We start from the raw sequence: 12,972 nt of genomic DNA, 5'->3' as shown, positions 1-12,972 counted from the left end.
TCGCTGTCTTTATCTCTTCCTCTCATCCTCCCTCCTCTTCGGCTGTCTCCACTGTTCTCTTTCCCTCCCTCCCTCCCTCCCTCCCGCTGTCTTGAGAGTGTGTTGGAGCCGGTAGCAGGTACAGCAGGAGCCCATTAGTGCAGAGCCCTGCTCTGATTGGATAAGCTGGAGAAACTGGGAGACTGCCTCTGAATAATTGATGTGCATTGTGCAGACGCTGGACAAGAGAAAAAGACAGATCAGAGAGCACGGGAGGAGAAAGAGGAGAGAGCAAAGAGGAAAAGAGAGAGAAAGTAAGAAAGAGAGTGAGCAGGGTAAAGGGATATGTGCAGAGAGTGAGAGTGATAAGGCACAGGCAGGAGGCTTTGGAAGCAGCAAAAGCTTTAAGAGTTGCCACTGGCCTCTGCGGGAACAGGAGCATTTGTGACACTCGGGTCTTTTCTCTGCGCTATGAAGGGAATGAGATGAGATGTGCAGGGACTTTGCCTGGCGCTGGGTAAGTGTGAGAGTGTGTGTTTGTGTGTCTCTCTCTGCACAAAACTATATTATTGGAGGGTGTTTTCACACATGTGTCTGGGACTGGGGTTACCACAGGCCAACTGAGAGACCGAAACCAGTCTCAGACTTAGTTTGAGTTTCTCTGCACGGTACAATATTCAAACAAAAGTGTGTATTGCAACTGTCAGTGGGGCCACAAATAATACGGGCTGTTAGCTTGTTTAGTGTAAGTGCAGTCTAAAGCACTGACCACTCACAGAAGATAGGATCAGGACAGATCAGCTGACCACAGTTTGACCTACATGCTGCTCTGTCATAGGGTTATTCTTAGTGTGGGAGCACACATTGCAGTTTTTTTTGTTGTCTTATTCTCAAGCCTTATTTGTCAGTGTTACTTTTGAGGTTGTTATCTGTGTGTTTTGCTGTAACTAGACATTGAAAGTTTGTAGTTTAGTGAGTCTGAGGCAGGCTGCTTCTTACACAGAAGAAAACAAATGTGATTATGTGCATTTTTGTCTCCATGCAGCATCATACATACATAATTGCTTCAAGTTTATGGCAACTAAAAGAGCATGTTGCTGTACAGAGTGCAGAAGTGTGCATGTGTATTTTCCTGTCAGGAGAAGATGACCCACTTTTCCCACTGTGGATTCTTTTTTTAAGTTGATGACCTGTGCTTGGAGCCAGAGCCTGTCTGCTTGTCCACTCATTAGGAGAGGAGTAGAGGAAGGGGGGGGGGGTGTAATCATGTAAGGACAATGCATTGAGAGGCATGAGAGGCTTGATTTCTTTTGTAATCTTCCAGTGAAGTTAAAGGGTGTACCTCTCATTGTCACATGTGTGTCATAAAGTGAAAGTTATTATAGCAAAGGGCAGTCAGGCAATAAAAACAACACAATGCTGTGGGCTGTTCAATCAATGTTTAACCTTAAGACTGACACGTTCATTAGCAAACGGCTCATGCAAACAATAACACAATCTTGCCACTGACCTATGCTGAGAATATTACAACACAATATGACTTCCAGCTCTGTGTGGTGGAGCTGCAGCACTTCCTGTTAGCCTGTGCAGGTTGTAAAACCACTGAAAGTGTCTGCATCCTCAACCTCACAGCCACACACACACACACACACACACACACACACCCACCCCTTTTCCTAGCCTTCCGCCTTTCTCTCTGTGTATCACTTTACTCCACACACTTTAGTGACCTCCTGTGACTGCGCTCTGAGTACTTCCCATCAGGCCGTGCAGTGACTCATTCATGACATTTGACTTTGGACTGTGTGTGCGTGTGTGTGGCCTACGTTTGTTTTTGCAGGTTGTTCCTGCTTTTTCTGTGAATCATTGCCATGCTTGACATCCGTCCCCCGCCCCTCTGAAAGCAGGTTTAAGCCAAGAAAAGTTGGGTTTGATTCGTTGCTTGAGAATTGAGGAAGAAATTAAAAAGGAGGGAGGAGCTCTCAGCACCTCGGACCATACAGCAGGAGCAGGACACACTTCAATTCCTCAGTGTTGTTGTTAATCACTTCCACTTCTTCATTCAAGGTGTTTTGACATCTCGTGGTCACTCCTCAAAAAAGTTTCCTTCACGAATTTCACATGAACAACAACAACAATCTGCAGCTGGAATTTCATCACTTTTTAATCAGTATCTTATATTATGAAAGAGCAGCCCCAGGAAATTCAGAATTCTTGATTGTGTTTTTCACCCTAATGATTTCATTGAAGGAACAACATTGTGAGATGAAAGACTTATTGTGGAAGTTGAGACAAGTAGCGTGTCTGGTTATAATTAAGCATGTGATATTTACTAGTTTCCCTCCAGTGGTGGGGAGCTGCACGTGGCTGATAAGAGCCGCTCATTCACAGCTTGCTGTTCTCTGATGTTCTTTCCCACCGTGTGAGGTGCTTTACCACTTAAGCGCATCTCTACAAAGCCTAGGCGCTGACTGTGTTTGTTTACTTACCTCAGTTTTTCATATATGTTTTTTTATATATGCTTGTGTTCACATCATCTTAGTCGTCTTTGCTTATTTAAATGGTGACTGATCATGTATCACTGTGAGTTCAGACGAGAAAAGTTCTGAACCAAGCCTGTGTACTTTGAAGCAGGATGTTCTGAGTCAGTTATGACTGTTACCTGGACTTTACATCCCCCTCATATTTCTCAAATACATAACGAGATCCGTGCCAAAAAATACCACAAGAAACAGAGATAAAATGATTAGTCAGAGAAAAGAAGATTCACTTTTGTTTTGATAATCCTTGAGCAAAAATTATACACAACTCTCCAACATGCAGTGCATCACAGATGGAGCTCTTGTAATTGTTAGCCTTCCTCTCCCCTTTATAGTTGTCATTTGGACTGCAAGAAAAAAAGAAGGGACGGGACCATCAACCAACCAAATAAGCTATAGCTGTGTTGCTATTCTATAATCAGATTGGGGATTTTACAGGGCTGAATTAGCAGCTAGTATTAGATCAGTCAGTCAGTTGCTACGGTATATACTCAGTTATTGAACTGAGGGTGTATTGTATGAATCTGACTGAGAATCTAAAGCTACAATAAATGCTATAAATGATTCTTTGCAGAGCCACAGTCAAGCTCTGATTAATCCACCATAAATTAAAAATCTAATAAACAACGTTTGTTGTTTTTCGCTGGCCATATGCGACATGGGTGTCTCACATTTCCCACTCAAGCTGCAACATTTTTTCGCACCTTCAGTCACATCCAGGCATCATGCTGCATTATGTTTATGTTTATGCTGATTCTTCTAACTCTGCCCCGTTTAAAAATGTGTAATTTGAACCCCACAGAAACCAGCACCTGCAGGAGATGTCAGAGTGACTCAGGTAGAGCTTTACCCTCCCTTCTGGGCTGCAGCATCTCTTTTTGGCTTGTGACCCATGCACATCCCGGGGAGGAGGGGATCTGCCCACTCCCTTCATATCCACCTGTCTTCTGTCTAGCATCCTTCCATCCATCCTCCCTCCCTCCCCCCTTCTTTGTCCTTATATCTGGTGTACTGCCAGAGGTCGTGGATGGAACTCAGTTAAACTGGCATGCAGTTAAATGGGGTGCAAAAGAACAATAGCAGCATGTAAAATTAAAAGCAAATTAGACAAAAATAAGACATTTTTAAGTTAGAGATTCAGATTTGGAATCTTCTGATTTGTGTGAAACGTTACATTAAAGGCCTGGTTTTTGGTGGAGCTTGATTTCTGACACAGAGCTGTCTCTCTGCAGGGCATGTTTGAGTAGTTCTGCCTCCAAGCTGTTGAGACTAAAGCACATTTGATATGCTCTTCTCATGGAAGAAGTTGGCTTAACACAGAGGGGGCAGGAAGGGGGATATCATTGACTGCTTAAATGGCTTCCATTACACTTCGGCAAAAAGCATGACTTCTCTTATTATTTCTCTTATTATTTGACAGGATTTTTATATCCCCTTCCATATTTGTCTTTTGCATAATATTTTGTACCCACACAGCACAGACCTACCTGTTTTACAGAGCTCTGCTTATGATATCTTATGAATTGCTTCTGTTTTTGTGTCATCCCACACATTGTCTCAGAAGGCTTCTCTGTCTGGTGCTGCAGTGTTCATGCTCTGAAAGTGTAATTTTTCATGTAGTATTATTCTTCTTTGTTTCTGTCATTACCAACAGAGCTACATGCACAATATTACACATGTCTATCAGAGCATGTTGTGACCACTGACATGACAGAATCTGGTCATTTTCAAGACTTGATGCAAGGCTGAGGACAGGTCAGGAGTTTTCAGAATGTTTTTAATGAGTTAGGTCAAAACTACAGGTTTAGGTTTTTGTGCAAATTTCTTTTTATAAATTTATAAATGTATTTATACTATAAGGTGAGTTAGTGTTTCATACAGCACAGAACTAGATGCTATGTGATACCTCATGAATGCATTTGATGGTTAATAGTCAAACCAACAAAAGGTCACAACTTTATTGGACATGTTGTGACCTTACTGGGTGTGCACATCCTCTTTGTGTGAGTGCTAGTTTAGCGTGCGCATGTTTCAAGTATTAACAGTCTGGCAAATTAGTAATGATATACTAAATAGCAGAAGGCTTTTAATGCACGTAGACGCACACATACACACAGATGCTTGCACACACACATGCACAGCACTGTCAGTTTGTTGTAATTAGCATTTGGGTTTCTTTGTAAAAAGGACTTTGTACACACACTCTGTCATTAGTTAATGGGCCTTGCAGCCTGTTACCAGGGCTTACCCTCCCTGCCTGCTGCTCCCAGAGGGGCTGATGTGGGGTGAGAATGAGCCAGTGCTGCTGCTATCAGTCAGCTATACAGCATTAAATACTGCTTGAATGTGGAGGACCCATATGTCTCTCGGTTTTATTCAATTAAAAGCTTCGTTTTCTAAGAAAGGGAGCTGGTCAGAGAGGGTTCAGGAGAGCTTCTGGAGAAATCAGCTTATGCCTTAGTCTCACTGCAAAGCAGGACTTTAGACCCGATCAGTTGTTCAGCAGAGGTCTCAGTGTCAAGGCCCATGCCTGAGAATAAACATAATACTGTACCTGCAGAAGGCTGTGACATTTGTCCCAGTCAGAGCAATACCTGTACTTTCAGTGGTGTGTTGGAAGTGGTTTATTTTTATTTATTTTCAAACCCATCTCCTGGGTTTTAATGGGCTCAGCAGAAGGCACAAGAAAACACACCAATAAATGTCTCCAAAGAGGGATTGTGTAACTATGATGTAGTCTCCATATAGCAGTCTAATTATTGTGATTTTGTTTGTGTTCACTGTTAACAGCGGACTACAAACAGCAGTAAGTGCCTTCAGGCAGGAGCCTCACCATTAGCTGCAATGCGTGCTCTCTTATCCAAATGTCAAAACATATTTGGATCTTCTTTTAGATTTTTAGGCTTTGTTGTCCTGTAGATACATGTTGTTTCAACAAGACTAAAGTAAACTCACCCCTTACAATCAAAATACAAGTTGAAGCGCCAAAAACTGCGGTTCCTCTAGTCGCCAATTGATGCTGGTTCCTTAACTGAGTCAAGTTTTTTATTGGATTTTTGGTCTCATACTTCTGTTGTGATGTGTAAAATGATCTTTTAAAGTGACGGACATCATGTGCAATTCATGGTATGATGAAAAATAGTTTGTCTGCTCATAGTATTTTCTGAATAAGACACTTTGCAGTCTGTTTATTCTCCCTCAGACCCTCAAAACAAACACAGGAACATTTCTAAACTGTACTTTTATACCTACAGAAATTCTCTGAATTTAGTTAAGTGTGCCTGAGCTTGGTGTTATGCATCATGCAATTCTTGCCTCATAAATCTTTTTATGTTTCTGTATAGTTGTGATGAGTGTAGACCTTTTTGAATGGCTGTGGAAGCTGCTGATGAAAAGACAGCATGTGATGAAAAATGTTTGAATAAAGAGCCTTTGAGGGGTTGACCTTGACTTATCTGCACCAGGTAGCTGTTAGAACCTTCCGTATAAAGTCTGTGTTTTAACTACATGGTGTTAGTATAGATGAAATAGAGAAATGAAAGAGGGAAAAAATAAGAGGTGTAATGAGACTGAAACCGAGACTGAATACGGTTCAGACAGCTGAATAGTACTTAAAGGTATAAAAGAATAACTGAGTGAATGTTGGTGTTGAGAGTTTGTCACAAGGGCATTTATGCAGCATAAAGAGATAAGTTGAGAGGTAGTGCAGTAGTGGGTTTGTGATGGTGTTGGCAGGGGTTTTAACATGGGGGGACTACGAGGTTAAAACAAGGTCATGTACACTACGCTAAGCTTGCTAAATATGCACGATGCCCGGAGCGGACCCTCGCTCTATTATGAATGACTTCTGGCCTTGGCAGCTTGTTAGATTCAGTAGCTTGTAGCTACACTGATGTGATAAGTCACCACTGCGCGCTCTCTTTTGTCCTCTGTCCCTCTATCTCGCTCGCCCTCAGAGTGACTCCATCACTTCTGCTTGGAGCTTTAGGTCTAAATGGTGGGTTGCCAGTTGAAGAGACAGTCCCTCGGTGTGGAGGTGGTGATTTAGTGGGAAGATAAGCTCTCCGTAATGGCAGGGTGGAATAATTCCTCTTTAACTAGGAGGCTTGGCTCTCTCCACCCTCCAGATGAAAATGTTACAGCTCCTCTCTTTTTGTTCTTCATTCCTTTTTTTTGCAGCCCCCATATTTTTTGATTGTCTTTCAGAGCACATATTGATCACTCAGAAAATATATTATTAGTTCAGCTAAATTATATTTGCTCTATTATGGCACAGTTTAAAGTGACTTTCACTGCCAAAAATTAAAAAAAAAAATCAACATCTTTAGCCCCAAACCTAGTAATGACGCCCTCTCAAAGCTGGTGTATGTGGGTCTACAATGCTTAAAATAACATCATAAATTATTAAATAAAGGACTGAAGACAACAACCTTACTTTTGTTAAACAGATTTTTTTTTCAACTGTCAAGAGGCAGTGTGTTTAAAAAGCCACAAATACGGGTAGTATTTGATTGGCAGTAGGAAAAAAAATGAAATTTGCAAAGGGCAAAAAAAAAAAACACGTCCCAGCTCTTCTCAACAGGATGTGAAGGCTTCACGGTCTTTAGAGATATGAGAGGACATGTGATGAATGGAGGAAGTGGAGGATAGTGAAGATATCACTGGTTCTTGCTTCCTACATAGATCTTATCAGCGAGCCCAACCACTCTGTGTTCTCTCTGCATTTCCTGCTCTGTTTCAGACTCTCATTTTGTCGGTGGCAGAAAAACTGGGAGGTGCTCTCTCCTGTGGATAGATTTCATAGTTAACATTTTACACGCAGGTAGACATGATCTGATATACCAGATATATACACAGGCAAATAATCAATGCAATTTTATTGCGTTAGGCTGCCCCCTGGAGGTGTTAGCAAAAACTTCACAATTCAGTGAAGCACCTAAATCTGTTTGTTGACACACAAAATACAAATATGCAAATATTAACAGACAAGTATATGTGTTGAAGAATTTGAGCTGAAGACTCAACACGTGTGTGTGTGTCATTGTGTTTTCCTTGCAGCCCTGCTGTCGTCGTGGTGCGAGGAGCTGGGTCGTCTCCTCCTGCTGCGTCACCAGAAGAACAGGCCGAACGAACCGCAGGGAAAAGTCCCCATGCAGCCCAGCATGAACAGCATGAAGCCAGGCCTCACACACAGGTCAGCGGGGGGTCTCTGAGACACGTCCTGTCAGATGAACAAAGACTCTGGTTGTCATATAGTAAACTCATTTTCCTCAGTTCACTTCAAGGTTACAGTTTTTCCCACATTTTCCTTCGTAAAAAAAAAAAAAGAGTGAAGGAGATAACTGAGATTTACTTTAGAAGATAGGGTGTGTTAGTGCGTATATGATACACATGGCAGGACACAGAGGATTTCCAATGTTTGGAGAGGAGCCAGAATAAATGCGTGTGAGGCTGAAGTCATTTGGGGTGGAGGGACAAAGAGAGAGAGAGAGAGACAGAGATGTGAAGTAATGTTTTTGGAGAACACTATGTCCTCATTCCTATTTCTCTCGAAGAAAGCCTGGCGTTAGCCAAGAGTCCTGTTGCCTCTGCTGAGGATCTTGGGATAATGTTGTGCCTTTATGAGGAAATATTGAGCATGTCGTCCAATCCAAGAGCTAAACTCTCAGTGAAAACAAGCTGCTCTCCAAAAACAGCAGTTCCTTCCCACTCTACTGGCTACTTGCCTCCTCCCATGAGGATTTAGCTTGTTTATTGTATGTAACAGACTCTCATATTTTACCCTGGTATTTGTTTTGAATCTGAATGCTACACATTCCAGAAGCAGCTTAGTGATTTCCAAAGATTTTTCAACAGCTTTAATAAAATATTCATACTTATTTTACTGGTATATGTATGTGGGCAGGCAACTTCTTATCAGCTCATTTGGTGCTTTTTACTGGGCAGCCAGTATGATTTCTGATAGCCTAACATGTTGGCAAAAAATTCAGCTTCAAGTGACATCAGGCATATGTTTCTGTTTTGATCTCTTTCACAGCGATGGATCGTTTCCCTATGACTCAGTCCCCTGGCAACAAAACACCAACCAGCCCCCAGGGTCACTGTCCGTGGTTACAACAGTGTGGGGTGTGACCAATACGTCGCAGAGTCAGGTATGTCTATGCATGAAAAGCCCCTACACTTACCCTTTATATGTACAACAACGATTGCTTGATTGTCTGTATGCTATGCTATACAGGTGCTTGGTAATCCAATGGCAAACAGCAATAACCCCATGAATCCTGGGGGTAACCCTATGGGATCGGGTATGTCTGCCAGCGCAGCGGGGCTCAATTCACCCCCGTTTAATGCTCCACAGCAGCAGTTTCCAAACAAAGGAGGCTCTAACCAATCATACATGCAACAGGGCATGTACGGCAGGCCTGGCTACTCTGGTGGTCCTGTTACATACAGCGGGAGGTAAAAAGAATGAATATTATGTGGCATTTTAACAATAAGGAAATTTAGTTTTAACAAATGCTCCATTTTTTTACAGTTACTCTGGAGGCCCTAATGCCCCCCCAGGAGGAATGGGGATGACCTCCCACACACGGCCTCCTGGGGACTTCACTCAGCCAGCTGCTGCAGCCGCAGCTGCTGCTGTTGCTGCTGCTGCTGCCACAGCAACGGCTACAGCGACAGCCACTGTGGCAGCTCTGCAGGAAACCCAGAATAAAGATATAAACCAGTACGGGCAGGTACGGTACAAACCTGCTCACAGACGTTAACAGCCGTTTGACATAGGGCACCTTCCATCCAACACTTAGACCCTCTGTTTTACCTTCAGATGTGCCCATCGTTCCAAATGGGCCCCGCTCCAGCCTACAACAGCCAGTTCATGAACCAGCCAGGTCCACGAGGCCCCCCTGGAGGAATGAACCCAGCCAGCATGGGATCGGCGATGAACAACCCTAACATGAATGGGCCCCCAATGGGAATGAATCAGGCTCGTACACCTGGCATGCCATTTGGAGCCCACAGCCAAAGAATGCCTCAGCAGGGGTATCCTGGTGGACCTCGGCCGGGCATGCCCATGCAGGGGATGAAGAGGCCATATCATGGAGAGGTGAGTGGAAAGCTGGAGATAATGCCACACGTAACAGCTAAAACCTGTGTCTAACATCCTTTAACTTTCTTATGAAAGGGAGGGTACGGCGGTCAGCAGTATGGACCCAACAGTCAGTTCCCACCACAGCAGGGCCAGTACCCCACATCAAACGCCTCCAGGCCACTGCCCTCTCCTAACTACCCAAGCCAGAGGATGCCAGGGCAGCAGGGCCAGGGACAGTACCCACCTGGCATGCCGATGGGCCAATACTACAAGGTCTGCAACTCAACAACATTCACCCTCATTAAGACCATCTGTTACTATAAAGAAGTATATCAAATCAATATTGTCTTTTATTGTGCTACAGCAAGAGCCATTCAACGGTCAAAACACAAACTTTTCTGGAGGTGGATACTCCTACAGCCAAGGCAATGTGGTAGGTTTTAATAACTTACTCAAAGAAGGAAGAAAATCTGCTCTAGAATGCCAAGACATGTGTGATCTGTGTGAAATGGGTTATGCATGTGTTTCTTTTCCTGATTTTTGCAGCCCCCCAGGCCCGGTAACTATCCCCATTCCCCGGTCCCTGGAAACCCCACACCCCCTATGACCCCGGGAAGTAGTATCCCTCCGTATCTGTCGCCAAACCAGGATGTGAAGCCCCCGTTTCCCCCCGACATGAAACCAAATATGACAGCACTTCCTCCTCCGAGTAAGTACAGCTGCAGGTCTGACACCACATGACAAATGTGTCTGTTTTTATCCTTGTGCTATTTTATTTCATCCTGCTACATTTCCGTTTATTTCCAGCGAACCCCAATGAGGAGCTGCGGCTGACTTTCCCAGTCAGAGACGGAGTGGTGCTGGAACCCTTCCGCTTGGAGCACAACCTGGCTGTCAGCAACCACGTCTTCCACCTCCGACCCTCTGTCCACCAGACGCTCATGTGGAGGTGGGACTGCACTCTTTCACACGGCACTTTCTGAAAACTGTTAGAATATACAGCTGCCAGATTTTTACACTCATTTTTCTGAATATCAAAACCAACTGATCTCGTCCTAGGTCTGACCTTGAGCTGCAATTTAAGTGCTACCACCACGAAGACAGGCAAATGAACACCAACTGGCCTGCCTCCGTCCAGGTCAGCGTGAACGCCACGCCCCTCAACATCGAGAGGGGAGACAACAAAACCTCTCACAAACCCCTGCATCTAAAGCATGTATGCCAACCAGGAAGGAACACCATCCAAATCACAGTCACCGCCTGCTGCTGTGTGAGTTGGCGATATGACGCTATTGGTTCTAATGTATTATGTCGGAGATCAGCTGGAATGAGTTCCACACAGATGATTTAACTTAGTGTATGCATTGTGCAGAACAGACATGAGGATCAGCTGTCTGTACTCATTCTGTTTGTTTTCGTGTTTTCGTGTTGCTTTGCAGTCCCACCTGTTTGTGCTACAGCTGGTCCACAGGCCATCTGTGCGATCCGTCCTCCAGGGGCTCTTGAAGAAGAGACTTCTTCCTGCAGAACACTGCATCACCAAGAGTATGGCTCATTCTGTAGTTAATATACATAAGGACATCTTAATTACATGAGCTCACACCTGTTTTTTCATTAGAGTTTGCGTTCGGCGTGCACATTAAAGTACACCTGAGGTAACAGTCTCCCTCTGAAACGCTTCCTCTTTTCAGTTAAGAGGAACTTCAGCAGTGTGGCGGCCTCAGCGGGGAACACCACTCTCAATGGGGAAGACGGTGTGGAGCAGACGGCTATTAAAGTGTCCCTGAAGTGTCCCATTACCTTCCGACGCATCCAGCTACCTGCACGAGGGCATGACTGTAAACATGTCCAGGTCTGTTTAGATTTGAAGATGCATTCGTTTTTAGTGAAAATCTGTGTCACAAATGTCACTGTAATGAGTGTGTTTACTGTTGTTCTCCACAGTGTTTTGACCTGGAGTCCTACTTACAGCTCAACTGTGAGAGGGGCACATGGAGGTGTCCTGTGTGCAAGTGAGTGACATGTTTATTTTTTAGATGTGAAGATAGAATCACTGTCACACAGAGACTCAGTTAATGTATTTTTCCCTTTTCCAGTAAAACAGCATTATTAGAAGGTCTGGAGGTGGACCAGTACATGTGGGGAATCCTCAATGCCATCCAAAAGTGGGTTCCTTCTCTTTTACTTGCAGTATACACCTCTGAAGGCCAGCTTTTCTAAAGGTCATCTGTGTTGTCCTCCAACAGTTCAGAGTTTGAGGAGGTAACTATAGACCCTACATGTAGCTGGCGACCTGTCCCCATTAAGTCTGAGCTACACATCAAAGAAGATCCTGACGGACCTCTGGCCAAACGCTTTAAGACCATGAGCCCAAGTCAGATGACCATGCCTAATGTGATGGAGATGATCGCCCAGTTAGGGCCTGGTCCTGGCCCGGGAGGACCTGGTCCTGGTCCTGGACCAGGTCAAAGCCCTTACCCTCCACACCCTGGTCAACATGGTAGCGGCAATGGGGGAGACTACCCGGGAGTAGGTAATACAAAGCAGCAAGTCTCCTACTGTATGTAAATAAACAACAAGTAGAGTCAGCTGATTTGTTAGGAAAAATGAGATGTGCACTTTTTCAAGCAGGAACTATTGATGTGTCTCTAGTGCATTAAACAAAGAAACAGCCCCAAGCAGAGTTTTATGCTGAAAACTGTTTTACCACTAAATTTTTCACAGCAGTAAAATATAAAGCGTTGTGTGTGTGTGTTTCATGTTATGTAACCAGTTTGAAAATGTAACTTTTAGCCACAACAAACAAGTCAAATTTCAGTTTTTTGACAAAGTGTCACTTTTTTTAATCCCTTAAGGCAATCATCAAGGTTACCACAGCCAAGGGAACTTTGACTTCCCTCACGGGAACCCCTCTGGTGGAGGAGTAGGAGGAGGAGGTGGAGGTCCACCCATGAATGACTTCATCCATGGCCCTCAGCTTTCCCACCCTCCTGAAGGACCTGGTGGTCCCCTCTCCCAGGACAAACCCCTCAATCACGGCATGAGCGATGCAGTAAGTAGAGTCAACTTACAGAAGAGTATCACTTTATGGTGATCATGATTCTGCTTGGTCTGACATTTAAGTGTAGTTTTTGTCCTGTGGCATAATTTGTAACTTAGAAACTCTCGTCAGCCTGTGCCACACTGAGGCACAGATTTGTTATCTGAACAAGGTGCAGTCTGTGCCTCTAGCCAGCATGTGTGCTCAGTCATGCTCACATGCTCATGTCACCGTATAATGTTGCAGCTGTACATGTCTGCTGATCACAGCTTCCATTTAGAAGGCCTGTTCCATATTATCCACGCTGGAAGTCATTCCGCCCT

General features: G+C 44.1%; 1 protein-coding gene across 6 annotated transcripts in view; it reads left to right on the top strand.

Annotated features, from left to right (window-relative positions):
• The window catches only part of LOC114447103 (zinc finger MIZ domain-containing protein 1-like), an 83,829-nt gene that overhangs the window by 67,748 nt on the left and 3,109 nt on the right, over positions 1 to 12,972 (top strand). For 3 of the 6 annotated variants that reach the window (XM_028423164.1, XM_028423161.1, XM_028423162.1), the window contains 17 exons: positions 3,322 to 3,357; positions 7,578 to 7,713; positions 8,557 to 8,671; positions 8,758 to 8,978; positions 9,055 to 9,256; positions 9,346 to 9,624; positions 9,703 to 9,882; positions 9,974 to 10,042; positions 10,156 to 10,318; positions 10,417 to 10,558; positions 10,669 to 10,879; positions 11,049 to 11,154; positions 11,301 to 11,461; positions 11,554 to 11,621; positions 11,706 to 11,774; positions 11,856 to 12,142; positions 12,465 to 12,661. In XM_028423164.1, coding sequence (XP_028278965.1) covers positions 3,322 to 3,357; positions 7,578 to 7,713; positions 8,557 to 8,671; positions 8,758 to 8,978; positions 9,055 to 9,256; positions 9,346 to 9,624; positions 9,703 to 9,882; positions 9,974 to 10,042; positions 10,156 to 10,318; positions 10,417 to 10,558; positions 10,669 to 10,879; positions 11,049 to 11,154; positions 11,301 to 11,461; positions 11,554 to 11,621; positions 11,706 to 11,774; positions 11,856 to 12,142; positions 12,465 to 12,661 — 2,642 coding nt within the window. Of the gene's footprint in view, positions 1 to 107; positions 497 to 3,321; positions 3,358 to 7,577; positions 7,714 to 8,556; positions 8,672 to 8,757; positions 8,979 to 9,054; positions 9,257 to 9,345; positions 9,625 to 9,702; positions 9,883 to 9,973; positions 10,043 to 10,155; positions 10,319 to 10,416; positions 10,559 to 10,668; positions 10,880 to 11,048; positions 11,155 to 11,300; positions 11,462 to 11,553; positions 11,622 to 11,705; positions 11,775 to 11,855; positions 12,143 to 12,464; positions 12,662 to 12,972 lie in introns of those variants that run through there. The other 3 variants (XM_028423163.1, XM_028423167.1, XM_028423165.1) reach the window with 2 other exon arrangements.

Source organism: Parambassis ranga, chromosome 15 (genome assembly GCF_900634625.1).
Source record: "Parambassis ranga chromosome 15, fParRan2.1, whole genome shotgun sequence".
NCBI classification, from domain to species: Eukaryota; Metazoa; Chordata; class Actinopteri; family Ambassidae; genus Parambassis; species Parambassis ranga.
The sequence above is the reverse complement of the archived record's forward strand: the minus strand, read 5'-3'. Positions and strand labels throughout refer to the sequence as shown.